Source organism: Mauremys mutica, chromosome 4, assembly GCF_020497125.1.
Source record: "Mauremys mutica isolate MM-2020 ecotype Southern chromosome 4, ASM2049712v1, whole genome shotgun sequence".
In the NCBI taxonomy this organism is placed as follows: Eukaryota; Metazoa; Chordata; order Testudines; family Geoemydidae; genus Mauremys; species Mauremys mutica.
In genome coordinates, this window is record NC_059075.1 from 133,281,571 (window position 1) to 133,305,954 (window position 24,384).

Genomic DNA, 24,384 nt, shown 5'->3' on the forward strand with positions numbered 1-24,384 from the left:
GGGACAAGGAGAAAGAGGGACACCCTGACCCAAAGAGCCCCCAGGATTCTTAGCGTTGAAAATAAATCCACCCTGCTTCTGCCACCTGATGTTGCAGCGCCTCCTTTCCTGCCCAGCACGGCGAGCTATGCAGCATGTGTGTGTGTGTGAACTCTCCTCAGCATTGGTAGCGGCTACATAAAACTAAAAACAGCTAAGGATGAAATGGGTTTGGAGCAAATGTATTAACAGCAGCAATGCCAAATTCTGGGAAGAGGCCAGCTGTACAGTGAGCCGTGTGTGAACTGCTGCTAGCGTTTAAACCAGTGGTCCCCAAACTTTTCAGTCATGGCCCCTTGCCTAACTCTGTCCATGCCCATCCCCTGGGAGCAGGGCCCTGGATCCTTGGTGGGGAGGAAACATGGACAGGGGAGCTAAGAGGTAGCATTGCCAATTTTGGTTGGATGTATTCCTGGAGATTTAATCACATGACAATCTTTAATTAAAGATTAATCTTTAATTCCTTGAGAATCCAGGCCAATACTGGAGGGTTGGCAACCCTAGTAAGGGGGCCAGGTCTGGGCCGGGAACAGAGCTGCGGCTGGGGGCCAAGGCTGGAGGGGCAGGACTGGGGCAGGAGCTGGGAGTGGAACCAGGAGTAGAAGCCATGGCCAAGGCTGGGGCTGGGGTGAGAGCCAGGGTCAGAGCAGAGCTTGGGGGGGGCAGAGCAGGGCTGGGTGCCACTCCCAACGTGGGCTACCTCAGACCCTGCTGCCCCCCCCCCCAGTTTGGGGACCTCTGATTTAAACACACTGTCTCTGCCTACATTAATTGCAGCATTAAAGGGACAGCATCAAGTCAAAATGGATCTGAAGTCTGTGCTTTGGGAGAAAAGGATTAACGACACCTAAGACCCACAGGCCCGTTTCCTGTCCCGTCCTCTGTAGAGAGGGACTGAGCTGGTCCATGATTTTGCACTCCCATCGCTATTGCTATGTGATGTGCATCAGACCATTGAGATCATACCACACTGAACTGTGACCAGGGTCTCAAGACTACATTTATTAACTCAACCCTGCTCCAGCCTCTGGCAGAATAGAGTGTCAGGGGATGGACAAAGTGACAGAGTCGGGCAGTGTTGGTGTAGCCATGTTGGGCCCAGGATATTAGAGACAAGACAGGTGAGGTAATAGCTTTTATTGGACCAACCTATCTGGCGAGTGAGACAAGCTTTTGAGCTACGCACAAGATTTCTTCAGGTCTTTTCCCTATCAGTCACTGGGCAGCCAGCTGAGGCCGGCTAGCGTGGAAAGAGACACTGGCTAGAGCAGGAACAAGGGCAGCTTGTTAAAACTACTTGGAAGGGGAATGCTCCGAGCCAGGTAGTGACACCGAGCAGAGACTGCTTCCCTTAGGAGCCTATATACCTGCCTTGGGATCACCTGGGTGGGTCCCTACCTGTGGAATGGCTGAAACTTGGTTGAATGGTAATTGTCTCTGCAGGCCGGCTCAGGGAGGACTCATCAGGCTTAGGTAGGCTCAGGCCCAGAGGTACAACACAGAGAGAACAGCATCAGGAATATGGGTGGGTTATGAAATTATCTGTTTTATTGTACTGCTTGACAAAGGAAAAAAGACAATACACCCAAGTAGAAAGAATACAAATGTATTTTCCTTCAGGTTTTAGACAGACAATAGGTACAAATGCTTTTGTGAGCAATTAATAGCATTTGGGATGTTTAATGAACCCAAAGGGAGTGAGCACATGGGACAAGATGGAATCCTGAAGACACGCAGAGGCAAGGTGTCTCCTTTACTGAGATAACACAGGATAAAGCCCTTTTCGGAGGGCGGTGGGGGAACGGACACTTCAGAACACCGGCCCCGAGCATTTAATTCCTCACTTTATAAACTGTACTTATGGGATAACTGCGACCTGGAGATGTTATTAAACACCCCGGAGATCACAAGCTTACCAAAACCATCTGCCTTCAAAACAGAGCTGCAAGTTTAATGACAAGAGACTTTTAGTGCCACTTGCTTGTAGTCTGGCCTCATCAGATATTTTGGCACTTCCAAGGAGAATGTGGAGGCAGGAAGGAAAGTGAAAAGGCCGAGTCATCTTTGAACCTCAAGGAAGGTCCAGTTCACGTTCTGAGGGAGAGGAAGTTATTTAATCCAAACTAGTTTCACTAGGTCTAAAGAGAGGAGGTTCGCTCAACTCTGAGCTAGCTTAGCCAGGAAAACCCTCCACGTTGGGAGATCCAAAAATACAGAGTGAGCCCCCATGTCTGAAGGGTTTTTATGCAAGAAAACAGCCCAAGTGGGAACACACAGGGGTACCTGGGGCAGGTGGGGTATTAATAAGGAGAGTTACGCTGGGAGTTCTCCTAGAATTGTAGATCTTCCTCAGCTGTGGGATTTTCCATACACAGAATCTTTAGTTGAAGGGGCATCCAGGTTTGCCCGTTACAGTCACTCAACAGATGTCTCTGTTTCAGGCGTATTCTGAAGGCACCAGTCTGACGTTACTTGGCACAACCTGTTCTCCAAGCCTCCGTTACGCTGGCTCTAACTCTAGCTCTGGAAGCTGTCCTTGTCCTGTGCTCGTCACAGTCACTGGTGGCATGAAGGGCCATACACAGACCCTTGGTGGCTGGAGTCTGAGAAGGCAGACATTTATACCATTCCGTTCCATTAGGATGGGCTACTTCACCTGGGAGGAAGAAAGAGAGAAAGAAGGACTCAGAAAATGCTGAGGGACAGGGAAACTTACACATGGAGTAATAGCTAAAGCAAGACGTCAGTGCAGTTTCCACTCCCGCGTATGTCAGCATCTCAGAGTATCTCCACCCATTTCCATCACACCAACACTAGGAATGCAAGAGCTCAGAACTGTCTTCTCACACGCCCTCCCGGGCAGCCTGTGGTGTTCCCGGCTGGGTCAGACGACCATGAAGCTCTCCCATTCCCGTGGAACGTAGGGGACGGACTTGCTATTTCACCTGGGAGCCATATGTTCCAGGGCAGCCTGCAGAGATTTCCGGAGAGCTGTGTGGTTGAGATCCAGAGCACCAGACAAATGTCTCCGATGGGCTGGAGTAATCTGTGAAGGAAGAGGGAAAAGAAGCTGTTTAGGCCTCTCTGGCTTTGATTCAAAGGAACGGTAGCTGGTAAGAGTTAGTTTCTTTCTCATCAACAACCGAGTTCCACTGAGCTACGTGTTACCCTGTGTTAATAGCCTGAATTGGGAGCCCAACTGGAGACGCACTGGGCCTGACTTTCAGAGGTGCTGAGCAACTGCAGCACCCACTGATTTCCACTGGAGCTGTGGGGGGTGTTGTTCTGCAGCACCTTCCGTCCAAGAAATACTCAATGCCTCTGAAAAATGAGGCCCTTGGTGTCTGACGCAGAGCTCCCCAAAACGGCAACACCCAAAAGCAGGGGCCACTTTTCAAAATGTCCTTTCCATGCCCCTCCAGCAGGCAGGAGCTCAGTTTTAAAGGTCTCAGCCAAAAGGCCCAGCCTGAATACACTGCATAGAACTCAATGCATCTGCTTGCTGGGGTTCCAGGCATTCTAGCAGTTCTAAACCTGGTGCTTAAACCACTGAGTCCATTGTTCAGAAGGGGTGACTGATTTTGGGCCTTGGACCTGGTTTTCCCAGAGGTGCTGAATTGTGGGTGCTCAGCTCCTTTGAAAAATCAGGATTTAAGTGACTCTTCCCAAGTTCCAGGTGGATCAGAACTCAGGAATTCCAGATGCGCAGTGTACAGTCAGTTAAGACAGGAAGTGAAGAAGAAAATCCCATCCAACTGAAAGGTATTTACACTGAGATCCCTTTCACCAACGAGATGGCGCAATGGACACCCTAAGCGGAGCTCATGTTTGTGCAATTTCCTCTTGGCCCTGTGCACATAAAAGCAAGACACCCCCTTCCCCACCTCCGGGATTCACAGCTCTCAGTCTGGACTCACATGGCTGCTGTATATGGTCAGCACAGCCATCATCAGCTTGGTGTAATTCATTGACCTAGCAAACTCCTGGGCCAGCCGGCACAGTTTCAGGACCAGGAGGTTAAAGAGCTCAGGGGCCAGCTCCACCTGAAAGAGAGACGTGGACATGGAGCAAGGAGAATATAAGGAACAAGGGCCATCTCAGACACCAAGTGTCCTAGACTGGCTCACTGCAGGTTCTGGATGAATTGAACCAAAGAGCAGTCAGCACCCACCAACAGCAAGGGCACCCAAATACCCTGGGAAATTGCCAGGTGCCTGAAGGCAGCATGGGAGGGACACAGACTGCAGCTGCCCTCATCTGTAATATGGAGGAACTGCCAATGAAGACTATTGGTCCCAGCATGCAATGCTCCATCTCAAGCTACACAGCCTAGACATGGTAGCATGGGCAGTGGATAATAACTGTGGTGGCTTGGGTCAAGGTGGAGTCCTGCTCTGGGGGGAGAGAGGACTCCAGGGCATCAAGCCGGCACCTTTCGTCACTACTAAATTCACACACAGGTTTTTCAAAAGGGTCATTTAAATAAATCAGGAGAGAATGTGTTTGCTCACCTGCCTTCCCAGCAATGTCTGCACAACAGTGATGAGCTCCTCTGACCATGGCATCTCAAGGACCTGGCTGGAGAGGAGAATAAAGCCAGGGCTACACTAGAAACTCTGGCTGGTATAATAACGTTGGGTAGGGGTGTGAATAATGGTGACACGTTTATACCAGCGCAGACGGAGTTTTACCTCTTACTTTGTTAGAGGACCTGGTATAAGCTATGCCGATAAGGGAATTCTTTTGCCAGTAGAAGCTGTGTCTGCACTAGGGGCAGTTTGCGGGACTAGCTAGACCAGCAAACCCTTTCTAGTGTCTATGCCTGAGAAAGACATGGCTGAACTGCGAGCACTGTTTGGAACAGATCAGTGCTAACTGCCCGCCCCTGCTCGCACAGAATTCTCCAGGGTATACGGCCCTCATGCTGGCCCCACAGTTCCCATGTGTGCAATGGAGTGGATTGTGTGCATCCAGGACAGTACCTGGCCCTCAGTCTGGAGTGAGCGAGGACTGCCTGCCTGCACCAGTGGGCGGGATCATACCCTAGTCATTCCTGTGCGAGGGGACACAGAGTGGGTAGAAATTCCTCCCCTTCTATAAGCATTTACCTGAGTACCAGCCTCACATACTCTGGCTCCAGGCTGTCCTCTATCAGCTCGCACACTAGCTTTGTCCGCTCGGGGCCTGCAACGACAAGATGGCAGCGTTGGCCACAAGCAGTCACATCCCATCCCCTTCCGCCCGCCCCCACAGTCAGCTCCACCACCGCACACTGGGCATGTCCTCACAGCCCTGGCTCCTTGACCTGCTGCAGGGCAAAGGCCTTGTCTGCCATGCTGGAGAGAGTCTGGCTTCCCCCTGGCCACATGGATAGAATAACTGATACCAGTCCTGGTCAGAGAGAGTCTCACATCCAAAGAGTCCAGCTAGGGGCTGTTGTGTCTCACTCCAGACATGCCACTCAGGGCCTGGTGTCAGAGGGCACCGCTCCTCTCAGGTTGGAGTAGTGCCACCTTACACCAGGGCAGAGCTCATCCCTTGAACCAGTGTTCTGGGGCAGGGGCTCCTTCTCCCACTCAGTCTGGATCAGGAGTTCTCAGGCATTTGCACGCCCTGGGCCGCCAACAACCACTCACAACCAGACTGCTTCGTTCACTCCGGAATACACAGTGTCTGTTGCATGGGCGATGTGAAAGGAGGTGCCAGTCAATGCTTGACAGGGCTTTCCCGGGCACTGAGGAGCCCTAACTCTTAGGTGACTTAGCAGGCTGGTTGCATCAGAGATGGCGAACAGGAGCAGATCTGTGGTCTCTGACCGTAAGAGACAATGACTGGTGACCCACAGATCAGGTAACGCAGCTCTCCGGTGTAGTGAGAGCAAGTTGGCTGCATGCCACATACATCCAGCCGCAGAGGGGCCCTTCTCCCTGTAGGACGAGCTGTGAACTCACCTGGCCCCGAGGCCTGCAGGACTGGAGTGAGCAAGGCACAGCAGACTGGGCGAGCATACTTGGAACAGAACGAGGTCAGCGCAGCCATGAGATGACGGGAGGCCGGCTGGGCCAGCGAGAGAACCTAGGACATGGAAGAAGATGCAGAACAAATACAGCTTAGCATGGAAATGCAGGCCCTGTCGCCTGGACCCTTTCCATCCCTGGGCCGGTCAGTGAAGCCCGGGTGTTTAAGGGGCCTACAGGGGGAATGTTACCAAGTCTAGCGCATACCATTTAGAAAGGGCACAGTCTCCCCTGCTGAAGGGGAAGGGAGATCAGAAGGAACCAGCACCCGTTCCGTGGTGTTTTGCTCTATTCTCTAAAGTCAGGGGATGTCTTGGGCACAGGGCACAGACTCTGCTTCAGCCAGGCCGAGGTCCCTTTCTCTGCTGCTCGGGCCCTTTGGCACTGTTGGCAACCAGTGAGCTCACAGAGCAACACCCAGCCAGTGCCATGGGCAGTGATCTGAGATCCAAGCTTGACACCCCTACTGGAGACCCCATGCCCTCCTCCCACCACATCATCTGCACCAGCGACTGCAAAGAGTTACAAAAGGATCTCACAAAACTGGGTGACTGGGCAACAATATGGCAAAAGAAGTTGAGTGTTGATAAGTGCAAAGTAATGCACATTGGAAAACATAATCCCAACTATACAGAAAAAGTGATGGGGTCTAAATTAGCTGTTACCACTCAGAAAAGAGATCTTGGAGTCATTGTAGATAGTCCTCTGAAAACATCCACTCAATATGCAGCAGCAGGGAAAAAAAACTAGCCAAATGTTGGGAATCATTAGGAAAGGAATAGATAAGGAGACAGTAAATATCATAATGCCACTATATAGATCCATGGTTCGCCCACACTTTGAATACCCGTGTGCTGTTCTGGTGGCTGCTTCTCAAAAAAGATACACCTCTACCCTGATATAATGCTGTCCTTGAGAGCCCAAAAATCTTACTGCGTTATAGGTGAAACTGCGTTATATCGAACTTGCTGTGATCTGCTGGAGCACGCAGCCCCCCTCGCCCCCCCGGAGCACTGATTTACTGCATTATATCTGAATTCATGTTACATCGGGTCACATTATATCGGGGTAGAAGTGTATATTAGAACTGGAAAAAGTACAGAGAAGGGAAACAAAAATTATTAGGGGAATGGAATAACTTCTGTATAAGGAGATATTAAAAAGACGGACCGTTCAGCTTGGAAAAGAGACAACTGAGGCAGATGATATGATACAGGGCTATAAAATCATGACTGGTGTGGAGAAGGTGACTAGGGAAGTGTTATTTACCCCTTCACAGAACACAAGAACTAGGGGTCACCCAATGAAATGAATAGGCAGCAGGTTTAAAACAAACAAAAGGAAGTATTTCTTCACACAGCGCAGAGTCAACCTGTGGAACTCGTTGCCAGGGGACATTGTAATGGCCAAAAGTACAACTGGGTTCAAAACAGAACTAGGCAAGTTCATGGAGGATAGATCCTTCGATGGCTATTAGCTAAAGTGGTCAGGGATGCAACCCCATGCTCTGGGTGTCCCTAAGCCTCTGAGTGCCAGAAGCTGGGACTAGATGACAGGGGATGGATCACTCGCTAATTGCCCTGTTCTTTCCATTCACTCCAGCATCTGGCACCAGCCACTGTTGGAAGACATGATACTGGGCTAGATGGACCATTGGTCTGACCCAGTATGGCTGGGTTTTTTGTGATTCCTTTCACTGGCTTTCTGGCTCTTCCTGGAACATTTTCATGCTCTTTGGTTCATGTCCAAGGCCGCATGTGACCTCGTCCCCATCTCCACTCACTTCCTCTTACTCCTTACGCTCCAACCCATCGTCCCGGCTTCTTGACTTCTTCAGCTCTCTCTGTCCCTTTCTCTCTCCTTCCCATTCTTCACCCAGAGCCTATCAGGTTGCTCCCGATGGTGCTGAGTTGGCAAAGTCTGACGCATGCGCTTAGCTATAAGCACGTACATGCTTCTTTGCAAGAGGGGAGCCATGTCTGCAAATCTTTACCCTCTTCTTATCCACCAAGGACGGTCTCACTGCCTCCTCCTTCAAATCCACTTCTGCTGCGAATCCTTCCTGTGCCCACGCTTGCCCTGGGCTCAGCACCGGTTCCAGCTTTTGGCTCTATCTTAGGCTATAAGCCCCTGGGGCAGGGCCCATAAGGTTTTAAAAGATTTAGCAAAGGGCTGTGTAAATTTGCAGCATTCAATAATTGGTTTATAAGAATGGTTCCTACAGGATGGTTCTGTCAACAGCAGGAACACAACTCAGCACAGACCCCCCAAGTTACAGCCGTCAACACCTTTGTAACTGTGGGCCTCGGTGGCTTAGGGGATTGGGGATGAGCGCTAGCACCGCTCACCAGAAAGTTGTTGGTTCCAGCCCAAGGCAGCAGTCGCAAAAAGGGGTTATCTGTAACCCCACAAGCAGTGAACTGGTGTCTTTTAGCGCAGTTCCTAGTAAGCAGGTGACAATGGTACAAAACCCATCAGCACTGGCCTTGGGAGCTGGCTCAAGGCTTAGAGAGGTCAAGGACTGGCCAGGTTACGGAGCCTGAGCTCCTCCCCCACCCATATTGACAGAACCGATGAGTTGCAGAGCCATTGGCCATTATCTTTGAAAAATCATGGCGATCGGGGGAGGTCCCGGACGACTGGAAAAAAGCTAATGTAGTGCCCATCTTTAAAAAAGGGAAGAAGGAAGATCCAGGGAACTACAGGCCAGTCAGTCTCACCTCAGTCCCTGGAAAAATCATGGAACAGGTCCTCAAGGAATCAATCCTGAACCACTTAAAGGAGGGGAAAGTGATCAGGAACAGTCAGCATGGATTCACCAAGGGCAAGTCATGCCTGACTAACCTAATTGCCTTCTATGATGAGATAACCGGCTCTGTGGATGAGGGGAAAGCAGTGGATGTGCTATTTCTGGACTTTAGCAAAGCTTTTGATACAGTCTCCCACAGTATTCTTGCCAGCAAGTTAAAGAAGTATGGGCTGGATGAATGGACGGTAAGGTGGATAGAAAACTGGCTAGATGGTCGGGCTCAACGGGTAGTGATCAATGGTTCCATGTCTAGTTGGCAGCCAGTATCAAGTGGAGTGCCCCAAGGGTCGGTGCTGGGGCCGGTTTTATTCAATATCTTCATTAACGATCTGGAGGATGGTGTGGACTGCACCCTTAGCAAGTTTGCAGATGACACTAAACTGGGAGGAGTGGTTGATACACTGGAGGGTAGGGATAGGATACAGAGGGACCTAGACAAATTAGAGGATTGGGCCAAAAGAAATATGATGAGGTTCAACAAGGACAAGTACAGAGTCCTGCACTTAGAACGGAAGAATCCCATGCACTGTTACAGACTAGGGACCGAATGGCTGGGCAGCAGTTCTGCAGAAAAGGACCTAGGGGTTATGGTGGACGAAAAGCTGAATATGAGTCAACAGTGTGCCCTTGTTGCCAAGAAGGCTAATGGCATTTTGGGTTGTATAAGTAGGGGCATTTCCAGCAGATCGAGGGATGTGATCATTCCCCTCTACTCAGCACTGGTGAGGCCTCATTTGGAGTACTGTGTCCAGTTTTGGGCCCCACACTACAAGAAGGATGTGGATAAATTGGAGAGAGTCCAGCGGAGGGCAACAAAAATGATTAGGGGGCTGGAGAGGCTGAAGGAACTGGGATTGTTTAGTCTGCAGAAGAGAAGAATGAGGGGGGATTTGATAGCTGTTTTCAACTACCTGAAAGGGGGTTCCAAAGAGGATGGATCTAGACTGTTCTCAGTGGTAGAAGATGACAGAACAAGGAGTAATGGTCTCAAGTTGCAGAGGGGGAGGTTTAGGTTGGACATTAGGAAAAACTTTTTCACTAGTAGGGTGGTGAAGAACTGGAATGGGTTACCTAGGGAGGTAGTGGAATCTCCTTCCTTAGAGGTTTTTAAGGTCAGGCTTGACAAAGCCCTGGCTGGGATGATTTAGTTGGGTTTGGTCCTGCTTTGAGCAGGGGGTTGGACTAGATGACCTCCTGAGGTCCCTTCCAACCCTGAGATTCTATGATTCTATGAACCAGTCGGGGAAAGTTTATCCTGTCACTGCACAGTGCTGCACCTGTTCCGTACAGGCAGGACTCCAGTCTCCAGGGATTCACCAGCATGAAACACAACATACAACCCCTTCTCTCCCCAGAAGGTGTGTCTATCAATCAGGAGAATGGATCCTGGAGGACACTATCTCTGGGGGCCATCGGTACCTACCCGCTGGAGGAAGAGCTGCTCCGTCAGCACCACGGCGTTAGTGTAGCTGAGCTTGGGCGTGAGAGCCAGCAGCCAGGTGCAGAAATGTATGAGGACGTGTTCCGGACGCTCTGAGAGCTGGAGTAATGACCACAGTCCCTCCAGCTGGAAGAGAGGCCATACAAGCATTACAGACGGCAGCAGGACATTTCCCAAGCACCCAAGAACGAGGAGAGGGATTAGAGGCTGGTTCCCTCGAGATGATTTTTATACGGGCTGCAATCGGCCCCCTCCCCATGTTACCATTGCCAGCTCACCTGGCCAGGGGTGCATTCATTCAGGATCTGCAGTTCAGGAGGGGCAGTCCCATCTGTTTGCTAAAGAGAAACAGGAGATCAAATGGGCCATTCAAATAACAGGTTCTATCCCCGTTCCTGTTGCAATAAATGAAGCCAAGTCCGTCAGTCTGTTCCAGTGGAGCGCCCCAAGCGGGGGTTTTCCACGTCCTTTTATTATAATGGTTACATAAATCATTCTATTATGCGCATGTGCAACCTCAATCCAACTCCTCGCCCCCTCCCCTGATTGGTGCTCTATGCATTGCGTGTTCCAGTGGTACACACCTGGTCGGCGCTTAATCTGTGTGTCTCCTGATCGAGTGTGGGGGGGTGGGAACCACTTCAGCCGCTCTAAATTCGGGGGCGGTTTTCCAACCCCCTTAGTGCTTGAGAAGTGTAAAGTTCCTACAGTTCCCCCAGCTGGTTTCAAAGGAAACCGTTCTCTGCTGCTTAACACAGAAGTTTGGACAGACCCAGGTTCAGAGCACAGCAAAGCCACAAGATGTCCAAGAAGAGCAGCATCCGCAGTGACATCAGCCCAGATGAAAACTTAGAAAGGGAATCAATTCTCAGGTGTCAGGGGTTAATCAAGTAACTGCTGGAGGAGCAGGGGGGGTTGGATGGGTTCGTGGTTCTTAGGGGGGCAGTCAGGGGGCGGGAAGTGGGAGGGGGCAGATAGGGGGCAGGGGTCAGGCTGTTTGGGGAGGCACAGCCTTCCCTACCCAGCCCTCCATACAGTTTTGCAACCCCAATGTGGCCCTTGGGCCAAAACGTTTGCCCACCCCCGATGTAGCAGCAGGACTGCCCTTTTCCCAGTACAGGTCACCCCCTCCACCTCTTCCTGCAAAGCCTGTCTTCTTGGATCAAATGCATTCCCTTTCTGGAGCCCCTGGTTCAAGCTGGTTTAGACGAAGTGCTCCTAGTGGCAAGGCAGATGCAAATACTTACATTTGACTCCATCTCTAGCAGCATCTTCAGTCTAGGCACGTGCATCTGGGAAAAACATTTTAAAAATAGTTAAAGCCTAGAAAGAACAAAAACCCCAGGAGGGAGGCAAAATTCCCAAAGCCAGCCAGATAATTCCCCAGCCCATTTTACTTCCCCTTTGATTTCTGGGATGGGACAAGGGAAGGCAGAGAATCAAATCTCAGTGCTCTGGGCCATTTCCTTCATTCTCCTGTTCTGAACTGTGGTGTTAAGTTGCTGCATGCTGTTAAAGGGCTGCTGTGCTTCACCCCAGAAGCAGCTGCATTTCGGTAGCGGGCAGCAGGACCCCTAAAAATGCCACAAGTAGTTTGCAATCAGTCACCAGAGCCCTTTGGGATCTATAGGTGGGAGGAGGTATATCAATGGTAGCCATTATTCCACTTAAAGGCAGCCATTAGTAGCAGCCACCTCTGGAAAGAGAGACAGCTGCTGAAAAATGGCTGAGAAACTGGAGTTACGAGATAATTCCTTTCACACCTACACTGTTTATTCCCAAAGAGCAGGCCCTCGGCTCTAGGCCCCACTCCTGCCCATGTCGCTCCACAAAGCCCAATTTTGGTAGACTTTACGGTACAGGACAAGTGTCAACTGTTCAGTGCTGCTGTTCATTGGGCAGGGGATACAGCGTCACCAGGCGAGGCGCGGAGAGGAGAGAATGGGGAGCTCTATTGGCCATACTGCTTTGGATATTGGAAAGGCTGGGTTCTGCGTTCTGCACTTGCACTGAGATAACTCACTTAGAAGGAATTCAAACACTAGTTGGTACCTGCATAAAACCAGGGACTTTTGCTGCTGCGTCCCGCTGGGAACCCTGACTGGCCTCTCTTGTCTCCATGACGGCGTCGGGCTGGGCATTTTCATTGGCCCCCCTGGTTTGACTCTGAATGGACCCATGTCCAGACGCCTCTATACCAATCTCATCCTCCCTAACACCAGCTCCTTTCACCAAGGCGCCTCCTGCCAGAGGTTCCAGGTCTAACTCCTCCTCTTCCAACCGGGACCTTTTCCTCTGCCTCTCCCCCTCGGGGTCCAGACTTTCCTCAGCTACTTGCTTGCGTTTCCTAAGCTGAGATGCAGAGTCGGTCGCATCCCCAGCTGGCCGGAGTTCAGGGCCTGGATGCTCCTGGATGAAACAGCTCCGTTTCCTTTCCAAGTCCAGTTTGCTCTGAGTGCCACCCACAATCTTCTGGCACAGAGTTTTAAGCTGCTGCCGGCACGTGTCTGTCAGTGGAACCGGAGTCCAACAGCTCCTCTCTTCTCTCAGCCCCCTCTGAAGTAGATCCCGCAGGGCCTGCACCCAAAGGTCTGGGCTGGGATCTTTCCTGGTAGCCTGAAGCAGCTGGCTGAGGCAGTCCTTCGGCACGCTGCCCTGCACCATGTGTAGCAGGGAGAAGAGATTTCTCTGGCACAGCACGGGAAGTAGCAGCAGTATCGGTCTCCTGAGCAGGGGGCAGAAGGGGGTGGCGGGAGAAGAAGGAATGAAAGAAATTCGCTCGTAGACCTGCTCCAGGGAAAGGGTCAGGTGCTGCCTCCAGAAGTCCTAACTCACCGTCCGCTGGGGGGAAAAGGAGCAGGCAGAGGAGCAGAGATGGGCCGCCCGGGAGTCTGACAGGGTCAGATAGAGTGTTTATAGAAAAAAGGATCTGGTCTCGGCCCCCTTCTTGACCTGAAGGATCCCCAACGTTGTGACCACACGACGGCCCCGCTCTGGAACTGGGCACTTTCTGTCTGCCTCACCTTCCCCGCGTGACACAGGGAACCCCCCTGCCTCCCGCGGGCACTGCAGCAGTTAGTTATGCAGTCACGTGTGTGCAAAGCATTATTAATACACAGACCAGCACGTTGCTTCTACTCCGCACTCAGGGCCAAGCTTGCCCTCTTTACTCAACCCACACTCCCAGTGCAGTACATGAGCAAGAGGTTTGGCACTCCAGGGCTGGTCCTGAACGACGCTGAGCTGCCTCATCTCCCACGGGCTTGAATGGGAATTAAGGGCAATCAGCACCATGAAGGATCGGGTCCTTAAAGGGCCAAAGCAACTGCCGGATGGAGAAGTTATTGCGGGTTTTCTAAATAGACAACGTAAGCAACTCACAGGGTGAGGGTCCTCTCGGGCCCCCGCAGCACGGGCTCTTCAGCACACAAGGTCTCGGTGAAGATCTGCCAATGGAACGCCTGCCCCGGCGCGTCGCAGGCCCGGATGCGCTGGAGGGCTCGGAAGGCAGCCAGCGCCCCGCACGGCCCGGACGTCAGCGTGTGGAGGAGGAGACGGGAAGGCTTGTCAAACCTCTGCAGCCAGGGAGCTGGGGGAGCTTCCATCTCATCGGCCCTGCAAAGGACACATCCAATGTTGATGGGGCACATTCCAAGGCCCCCCGGCGATGCAATAAAACCCCAAGAGCAGCCAGGAGAGGTGAGGGGAAAATAGGATTTGCCATATATTGGCTCAGGCCATAAACGGGGTGCATGTGCATCTAGTATGGTACCCAGCATCCAGATCAGACCACTGGGTTGTCTAGCCCAGTACCCCATCTCCTGCCATAGTGGATCCAATCATCTTGTCTCCTTCCATGTACCAGCTGAGATAGTAAGATACCCCAGGAGACAGATGAGGCCACCGGTCTGCCTAGTAAGATCTCCCATCTCCAAGAAAAGCTTCAGAGCAGGGTGAAAACATCCCACGACGGACTTAGCCTATTGCAGAATGCTGCCTGGGGAAGGGCAGGAATTCCGTCCTGACCTGCTGCAGTTGGCTTCTGGCCTGGAGCATGTAGCCCTGAGGATTAATCTGTTGGTCTGTATAAAATGTCTTTTTGATAAAAGTGTGTAGGCTGCATAGATTAATAGAATTTGCAATAGCTGTAAACGCAAGATACCTAGAAGCTTCTAAACCAGACATCCTGGCCTATTTCCTCTGTGATGCTAAAAGCAACCTTTAAGACCCTTACTCAGAAAAGTGATAATAGGAAACAAACCTACGCAAATTGTCTAGGGACTTTCTGAATATCTGCTAACCTTTCACCTAGTTAGGTGCAAAAGTAGGGTATTTCTGCCCACAAAATACAACAAGTCTACCACAAGATACGTAGATAGTTGTCATTAATACGTATACAAAGGTCAGCCTATGAAAACAGGTACCCTCACTTTCCATGGGGAAAGACAAATTTGGGCATAAAAGGAAGGATTTCTCCCTATAAAAGGTGTGATAATCCACCATTAGAGCAGGCGATACACCCATCCTTCTATTCTCATCGCCTCACCCTGCCTACACCTACGAAAGCTGTCAACTAATGATAAGTCGTAGTGTTCTGTCCTTTCACAGCTGTAAGTATGAAATAATTCTTAATTTCTACTTCACCTCTAAAGCATCTATGCTAAGAAGGGTTTAATTCATAACCAGTTTCTTTATAACTATACTTCCTCTAGCAGAGGTGTGAAATTCACTCTAGTACTATTTGCTGCAAAGTGCATTAGATATCATATCATATCATATCATATCTCTTAAAGAACTGTGATATTTTGTAACTTTGTAATCAAACTGCTTTTAACATTTTATATTTACTTCTTGTTTTATTGGTTTTAAATAAAAGGTCTTGTTTGACTAAACTTTGTCTCAGTGTAAATTCCTGTTATACCCCAATCTCCTTGTATTAAATTCTGTGAAGCCTGATTCAAGACGAACTTTTATCTTCTGATCACACATATTGGCGAGCCATACCCATATTATTAATACTTATTAATTATTACTAACATTACTAATTAATTAGAAAATTAATTATTACATACAACCAAATTAAGTGGATAAATTCCACTGTCCCTACTAACCCTCCCCAAATCAGGCAACAGACTGGCGAGCCGCCAGGAGGAGATTTGAGGAGTGTGACAGGAATCCAGAGATATTTCTGGACCCTTTGGAGAGTTTTTCTTTGAAACACAATTACTTGAAACACAAGTAAGTAATAGTTAATTTCAGTACCTGAAATCTTACTCTTAAACCAGAGTCAGAATCAACTGTGGTTATTGCTGCTGGCAGCACGCCCAGTATTTCCGTTTTGTATTGTGGTTATACATCCGAAAGGTTTTTACTTTCACTTTTGCCTAAAGGATTTTAACTGTATTAGCTAACTGAATATTAAAGTAATAAAGTTTAAAAGTGATATATGTGCACAGAAAGGGGTTTTTATATGTTGAAGAAGTTAATGAATGGTACCGAATAAAATAATTCGCAGCCGCACCTGGATCCGGTGACCCACACTAGTGGTAGCGGGGAGTTAATAAAGCAAGGTATTCATAGCCGCCAGAAAGGCCGCAATCAGTCAGAACTTGAATAGTTCAAAGATACCTTATCTTAGTCCCATTAACTCTTCCGGACTGCACCTCTGATCCGTCTGCCTCAGTATTCCCCCAATATTTGGCAGGTCCCGACAGAGGGGAAAGACCTCTCGATCTGCTATAAGCCATCGAGAGAAGAGAGAAGAGAATATCCCCACTCTCTCTATTTTACTTGGGACTTTTATTATATAGTGCTTAAACCGGTCTACAAGGGGTATTATCCTGTTGTTTCTGTGAAGGGACGCCTTCTATATCAGAGTAAATCGACAGAGGATAGATTCTAGTGAATATACTAGACTATACTAGATTCTAGTGAATATACTAGGAAAAGAAAGAGATGAATTCTCTATTTCGTAGTAAGAGTGTTAAAAGTGAAGATAGAACAGGAGTGGAGTGTGTTGGAATTTCTAGCAGTTTAGCTTTGGAAAACTTTGCTAGGAAATATATTCAGGAACATGGTGGAGGTTTGGAGCAGCTGAGAAATAGTGGAATGATTTCTGAGCAGAGAAACCCATGGGGTTTTGTGAGTAATGTATTTGAGGATGAAACAGAGCAGAAAAAGAAAAAAGCTAAGGTGGTGAAGGGAATAGCTGTTGAATGCTTGCTTGTAGCTTGTAGTTCATTGGGAAAGAAATTGGATAAAAAGATGGAGTTACTCAGGGAAATTCAGCAGATGCTGATAGCCTATAGAGTTGACCGTGGTCGGCTGTTGGAAAAGATTAAAGAACTAGAAAAGGGAGAAAATAGAGCAGAGGAGGTTGAAGAATTGATTCCCATCCCTATTGGTATGGTGGATCCGAGAGAGGTAGAAAATCCTATTGGACCAGTGACTAGAAGTAAAACAAGAGAATTAGCTCAAGCAGACACAGTACCTTCAGAAGCGAATTTGCAAGTTGAATCTGTGGAGTCAGAGGAAATTGGCAGTGCAGCAGTCACTGACAGTCTGCTGGTAGAGGACGGAAGTTCTGAAGTGACAGTTCAGGAGGCGGAGACAAGTGTCACAGTCAGTGAAGTAGTTAGTGACACAAACAGAGAAGCAGAGAAAGAGGAAAAGATCTCTACTTCTGTAGAGACAGCTTCTGTGAGTGTACCTTTAGAATCGGTCATTGTTCAAGGGTTAGAAGAGGCTGTATCACAGGTAACACAGGTAGCTAATGCATGTGATGTAGTGATCTCTAAGTTACAAAGAGAGCTACAACAACAAGCAGGGAATAGAATTCCTGCTCCTCCACCCAATGTTACATTAGCACCATATAGAGTAGAAAATCCAGTCCCTTTGGGTGGACATTTATTGGCATTCGGGCAATCAACATTGCCTAGACTCCAGGAATTTCGTGGGTCCTCTGCACCCCCGTGGTATATGCTGGTATCACCTAGTGTATCGGTAGAACGCCCTACCACGCCAGACTTTAGTGGACTAAGGGATGTCCTGCGTCAGTGTGGAGACACTTTGAATGTAAGCCATAGACATTTCATGGAAAATTATCCTAGATATCCAGGATTATCTCCAGTGGAAAGTTTTGATGGTTCAGATGAGGAAAATGTGAATCCAGGTAGAAGGAGGCAAGGAATAGAAATTGTAGATTTAAGCTCAGATGAAAGCTCAGATGAAAGCTCAGATTCAGATCCAGAAGAAGGAACTGCAGGTTCCAATTCTGATTGTCCTGTAGCAGTTGTTACAGATATTAAAACCTTAGACCTGGTAGCAAAGCAAGTAGGAATGATGGAGGATTCATCAGTTGCTATGCATGCACAACGTGTGCAGGAGACAGCAAAAGTGTTTGGCTTACCAAGGGAGGATTGGGTTAAAATCTTACAACTCACAGTGAATCGAGCATTGTGGAGTACTTTGCCACTTAAGTTTAGGGTAGGAGAGAAAACTTTTCAAGAGACAGTAGCCCTATTGGAACATAATCAGCACCCAGGGCAAGCTGGAGTAGCAATTCTGTCTAATTTAAAGCAGAAACCTAATGAAACTCCACATCAGTTTCATTTGCGGTTAAGTGCAGCTTGGCGGAGTCATATCAAAGAAGAAACAGATGAACTGCCATATATCAGTCTGCTTGTTAATAATTCCCTTCCTCAGTTAAGAGAAATGGTTAATATGCATATCACTGATGATATTTCTTTAAAAAGAACATTAGCCTTACTGGCTAAAGCACATGCACAGGGAGGCTCTAAATTAGGTCGGCGTGGAGCCCCGGTTGCAGTACTTCAGGAACCACAAACTAATCCTACGGTGAGGATTGAGGGACCTCAACCTCAGCCAGGATTAGGACGAGGAGTTCCTAAATTCCCTAAGTATCAACGTTGGCAAAATGACCCTAACCCACGTAATAACCCTGGACCTTCGAGTGGCCAGGCCCCTCGACAGGGTTATGCGTTTGGATCCTATGCAGGAGCCCGGGATCGTGTTCCTTTCTTTTCAGATGCTGCACAGAACAGTTCACGTCTGCAGAGACCTAAATCACCGCCTTTGCACAAAACTGAGGACTCAGTTGTGAAAATGTTTAAAACAGTGCAACAGACGCTTGAGGCTCAACGACGGGCTATCCGAGAACTTCATGCCCGTGTGAATGAGCTGATGATGATGGAAGGCCAAGGCTCAGCAACCTTGAACCGTCCAGTGGCCTCCGTCGATCCATCCCCTTTTCCCCAGTGGACAGCCACTCCTCCAGAATTGGCTGCCTCTGAGGAGATAGAGGAGGAATCCCTTGATTATCTGACAGCATATGCTGCATGACTACAAACAACCCCAAGTGTAGTCATAACCCCTTTAGGCAGAGATACAAGTGGAAGACCCACAATATCTGCAGTGATAGAGGGACTAGACAGGAATCTCATTATAGATACTGGAGCAGCAATCAGTATTCTCCATGTCGAGGATCCTAGATCCTCTCCTCTATCATCAGGATGTACCAAGACACTTGCAACCTTTGCAAGTAATCAGGTTACTACCACACTTTCTACACCCCTTGAAGTACAAATAGGTCACCTAAGAAAGAATCATACTTTTGCATTAATGAAGTTAGCAGACCCAAAGAATTCCTTATTGGGAACTGATTTCTTATACAAACAGGGATGTGTTCTTGATTTGTGTAACCAATTATTGTGTCTTTCAGTAGAACAGGAAAAGGATGACTCTCCAGTAGTCATACCTGAGTGTGGCATGGTATCTCCAGTGGAGGACTTTGAACCTGAAGGGTATGATTTAGACAAAATAGTGGCTAAACATGCAGACCAACCTGAGTTACAGGCATTACTGTACAAACATGCAGATGCCTTTGCTAAACACAAACATGACTGTGGATGCATGGCCGTCACTATTGTTGTGGAAGGAGGAGAAATTTCAGCCCAAAAACAGTATCCTTACCCAGAACAAGCAAATCCATACATAGAAAAGACTATTACGTCCTTGCTGACACAGGGAGTACTACGAAAATGTACTTCCACTGCAAATTCACCTATTTGGCCTGTTAAGAAACCGGATGGTTCGTGGCGTCTCACAATAGACTACAGACGCCTAAACCAGGTCACACCAACTAAATTGGTACAACCCAATATACCAGATTTAAAAGACATGCAAAAATTAGATAAGGACATAATAAAAGTAATTTTAGAGCTTTCCAAAATAGACAAAGAGGGATCACTAACAATAGACCCTTTGTACAAACGACATGAACAGCAGTTACAAGTCGTAGATGGAGTTCTCATGTATACAGGAGGTCCTTTCCCTGTGTGGGTAGTTCCAGCTCACCTACGGAGGGAAATGATGTACATGGTCCATGACACTCCTACAGGAGGACATCAGGGAGTGGACAAAACTGTCCAACGTCTTGCATCTGTAGGGTGGTGGCCACTTCTTAGGATGGATGTGCAACAATATTGTGAAAATTGTCTGGCATGTGCCCAAGCTAATCCTACTCCATCCAAAAGAAATGCGCCACTAAGATCCCAGGTGTATGAAGGTCCGTGGATGGCTTTGCAGATTGACTTTGTAGGTCCTTTGCCAAGGACCCAAAGAGGTAACCAATATCTATTGGTGATTATCGATCCTTTCTCAAAGTGGATAGAGGCATTTCCTCTTAAAGCCAATACTGCAAAAGCCACTGCCAAGGTTTTGGTAGAACAAGTCTTCTCTCGCTGGGGGATCCCTGCAAAGGTAGAGTCAGACCAGGGATCACATTTCACAGGACAGTTCTTTAGGGATTGTCTTAAATTGATGGGAGTCCCGCAGAGACTACACATCCCATATAGACCACAGTCATCTGGGATGGTGGAACGAACCAATCGGACTATAAAAGTGATGTTGAGGAAACTGGTTGATGCCAATGGACGTAACTGGGACACCCTCATGCCTTTAATTTTAATGGCATTAAGGGCGACACCGGCTGCATCTACTGATAAAACACCTTTTGAAGTGATGACAGGCCGAACAATGAGATTACCAGAACATTTAATTTGGCAAGCTAGTGGCACTCAATTAGAGGGAATAAAAATGGATACCTACCTGCAAAATCTGCAAAAACATTTAAATCACATTCACTTGCAGGTAGCTGCTAAATTGGGAAAATCCAGACGTAAGGCAAAGGCTTACTTTGACAAAAGCCAGAGAGAGAATACTTGGGAGGTAGGAGACCAAGTAATGTTATTGTCATATAAGTCACCAGAACATGGGTTGTGTAATCAATGGATTGGACCTTTCCAAATCATTGATAAACTCAGTTCAGCAGTATATAAGATCAAAATAACAGGAGGAAAGTATAATAGAGACAAGATTTATCATGCTAACCAGTTAAAGCTGTATCGATCGTCCAGGTCGCAGGAGCAACTTCCTCCTCAGGACTTAAGTGATCAGATGAAATCGCAACAATTGGAGCCCAGCAGTTTGCAACCATGAAATTGACATTGACATTTTTGACTTATTACACCCTTATTGTTGCTCTAAGGGTAGGACTATGCCAAAATCTTAAGTCTGAAACCGAACTATTGCAACCCCAGGAAACCAGACGACCAGATGGTATTCAGTTGTCTGAGCCCAAGCAACAGAACATACCAACAAAGAAGGAACGGACTATTATACTTAATCCAGAACTGGTCAACAACCCGATTCAACAGGTTAAGGGAATTCGGGGGGAGGATGTTACTTTTGAATATCAATTGTGGAAGTAACTGCACTACCCTCTAGTGGTTGGAAAAAGATGTGTTAATTGCTTTTAAAGTTAATTGCTTTAAACAATGATCAGAAAAGAGATCAGCATTTGGGGAAAGAAATTATATGTTCTGCATATGGGGAATATGTTGTAAGCACAATTACTGATGCATTGCGATCCTTAAAATTAGGAGAAGTCCCTGACTTAATTAAGGATGAACAACTAATAAGTTGGTATTGTCCTAAATGTTTTCAGAAGCTGGAAAAGGAAAGATCCACTTGTTTGGATGCATGCCAGCATTTGTCAGTGGGTGCTATGAGAGAGATAGGATCTGTGACACCTCACCCCAACCGAGACAGTTGTTCTCTTACAAAAGATTGTATGATGGCACGGTCTTTGTATGTTTCATTCACGGTCTCGTTACCAGTGTTTGACCCAGACAAAGATGTGTACAGGCAATTGGCTGCTATCCATTCTATAGGTCACCTCGAAGATGACATCTACAGGGAACGCGTTAATGCACCTCCCCTGGTAGTCTATCACACTCCGACTCAGACTTGGAAGGTACCACAGATGGCCTGTTGTTCTGAAAAAGGACCCCAGTATATCTGTAGGTATAATGTGTTTGAAACAGACACTGTTTTGTGTGGACTGCAGGGAGAGAAAGCACAGAATTCATCATCGTCATGCCTGGTGAGGCTGACCACATGGAAGACCCCGATGGAGAGGGTGACCTATGCTGGAAGGAACCAATTTTGCGTGGTTACCAACCAAAAGAGGTACCAGTATGGTCCCTTGGAGTGTCCTGTCACAGAGCCAAATTTCTGTTTTACCCCAAAGCAACCCACGGTAATAGGAAATCAAGTTATTTCCCCTATTCCTATTTTTGAGAACATTACCATTATTCAGTCTAACCCTGATTACCAGAATTTAACTATTCAAAGTACATCTACTTTTCTGGCTTATATTCCACCATTAGGGTTGCAACTGAAATCCTTAATGACTCGTAAAGAGACTCACCTCATTCAAATTACTAACAATATGGATGAAGCCCAACAAGTTATTACCCAATTAATGAATGAAGGGAATGAGCCTGCAACAACTTCTAAAGAAAAATTCGGATTAGAAGTATGGATAATTATCCAAGGAATTGGGATTGTGATTAATTTCCTTATGTTAGGTTATATGCTGTATAAACGCAACAAACCCAAGCCAAAAACTAGGCAGAGACCTAGACAGACACCCAAACAATCACCTAAACAAATGCACAGACGAGCACCATCTGGGGATAAAGATGAATATATATACATGGTGCCCATTCCTGATACCTACCAAAATTTGCCCAGGTATGAAACTAAAAAGGGCCCCACAGATGTTAAGTCCTAGGTGACGGGGTTTCTTTATGTAAACCACCCCGTCAAAGGGGGGCGTGTAGCCCTGAGGATTAATCTGTTGGTCTGTATAAAATGTCTTTTTGATAAAAGTGTGTAGGCTGCATAGATTAATAGAATTTGCAATAGCTGTAAACGCAAGATACCTAGAAGCTTCTAAACCAGACATCCTGGCCTATTTCCTCTGTGATGCTAAAAGCAACCTTTAAGACCCTTACTCAGAAAAGTGATAATAGGAAACAAACCTACGCAAATTGTCTAGGGACTTTCTGAATATCTGCTAACCTTTCACCTAGTTAGGTGCAAAAGTAGGGTATTTCTGCCCACAAAATACAACAAGTCTACCACAAGATACGTAGATAGTTGTCATTAATACGTATACAAAGGTCAGCCTATGAAAACAGGTACCCTCACTTTCCATGGGGAAAGACAAATTTGGGCATAAAAGGAAGGATTTCTCCCTATAAAAGGTGTGATAATCCACCATTAGAGCAGGCGATACACCCATCCTTCTATTCTCATCGCCTCACCCTGCCTACACCTACGAAAGCTGTCAACTAATGATAAGTCGTGTGTTCTGTCCTTTCACAGCTGTAAGTATGAAATAATTCTTAATTTCTACTTCACCTCTAAAGCATCTATGCTAAGAAGGGTTTAATTCATAACCAGTTTCTTTATAACTATACTTCCTCTAGCAGAGGTGTGAAATTCACTCTAGTACTATTTGCTGCAAAGTGCATTAGATATCATATCATATCATATCATATCTCTTAAAGAACTGTGATATTTTGTAACTTTGTAATCAAACTGCTTTTAACATTTTATATTTACTTCTTGTTTTATTGGTTTTAAATAAAAGGTCTTGTTTGACTAAACTTTGTCTCAGTGTAAATTCCTGTTATACCCCAATCTCCTTGTATTAAATTCTGTGAAGCCTGATTCAAGACGAACTTTTATCTTCTGATCACACATATTGGCGAGCCATACCCATATTATTAATACTTATTAATTATTACTAACATTACTAATTAATTAGAAAATTAATTATTACATACAACCAAATTAAGTGGATAAATTCCACTGTCCCTACTAACCCTCCCCAAATCAGGCAACAAGCACTGATTGGATTAGCCTTCTCCTAGGTCCCCTAACTATCACTGGTCATAAAATCACGCAGCCCCTTTTAAAATCCAGCCATGGCGTTTGCCTCAGTGACTTCCTGTAGCCGTGACACAAGGGAGAGGAGCGGCAGCAGCTCACGAGCTAACACAAAAGATGAAAAGCAAATTCATTTTGTGTAGACAGCTCTTGTCACGCACAGCACCCCCCCTACCCCTCAGCTACCCCCAAGACAGGGCTGAAGAGATATGCCCTGCCAGGTGCCTGGCACACAACGCTTCAGCAGACAGTGAACTCCATAGAGCCCTGGACGGCTGTTTTCCACACTGGCTTGGAGGTAGGAGCAGGGAGCTGCTGGGCATGGCACCCACGGTCAAGCAGGGCAGTTACTGGAGCCTAGAGGCAACCTTCACATTGCAAACACGGCACAAGGAACGTCTAATGCAGGGGTTCTCAGACTTTTGTACTGGTGACCTCTTTCACACAGCAAGCCTCTGAGAGCGATCCCCCTTATACGTTAAAAACCTTTCTTTATATATTTAACACCATTATAAATGCTGGAGGCAAAGCAGGGTTTGGGGTGGAGGCTGACAACTCGCGACTCCCCATGTAATAACCTCACGACCCCCTGAGAGGTCCCGATCCCCAATTTGAGAACCCCTGATCTAATGCATAACAAAAATATTCCACCTGGGGGCCACATTTGGGGCCAAGTGGTTTATTTGCTTTACAAATAAGAACCCAGAAATGCACCCACAGAATCTGCAGAGGCCTTGTTTGCAGGGTTTTAATAATAC

At 47.4% G+C, this 24,384-nt stretch overlaps 1 protein-coding gene across 2 annotated transcripts; it reads right to left on the reverse strand.

The window, feature by feature from the left end:
- Positions 1-1,570: 1,570 nt before the first annotated feature.
- LOC123370534 (Fanconi anemia group E protein-like) lies at positions 1,571-14,232 on the reverse strand. 2 transcript variants are annotated; one of them, XM_045017197.1, is made up of 11 exons: positions 13,688-14,232; positions 12,359-13,031; positions 11,554-11,598; positions 10,585-10,644; positions 10,289-10,432; positions 5,991-6,114; positions 5,148-5,223; positions 4,551-4,617; positions 3,957-4,082; positions 2,985-3,085; positions 1,571-2,695 (listed from the first exon to the last, which is right to left on the reverse strand). In XM_045017197.1, exons 1-11 carry the CDS (start codon positions 14,122-14,124, stop codon positions 2,692-2,694), a joined length of 1,857 nt encoding a protein of 618 aa, XP_044873132.1. In that variant the 5' UTR covers positions 14,125-14,232; the 3' UTR covers positions 1,571-2,691. The 2 variants fall into 2 exon arrangements, with proteins under 2 accessions (XP_044873132.1, XP_044873133.1); XM_045017198.1 differs by lacking the exon at positions 1,571-2,695 and having other exon boundaries at positions 2,981-3,085.
- Positions 14,233-24,384: the final 10,152 nt, after the last annotated feature.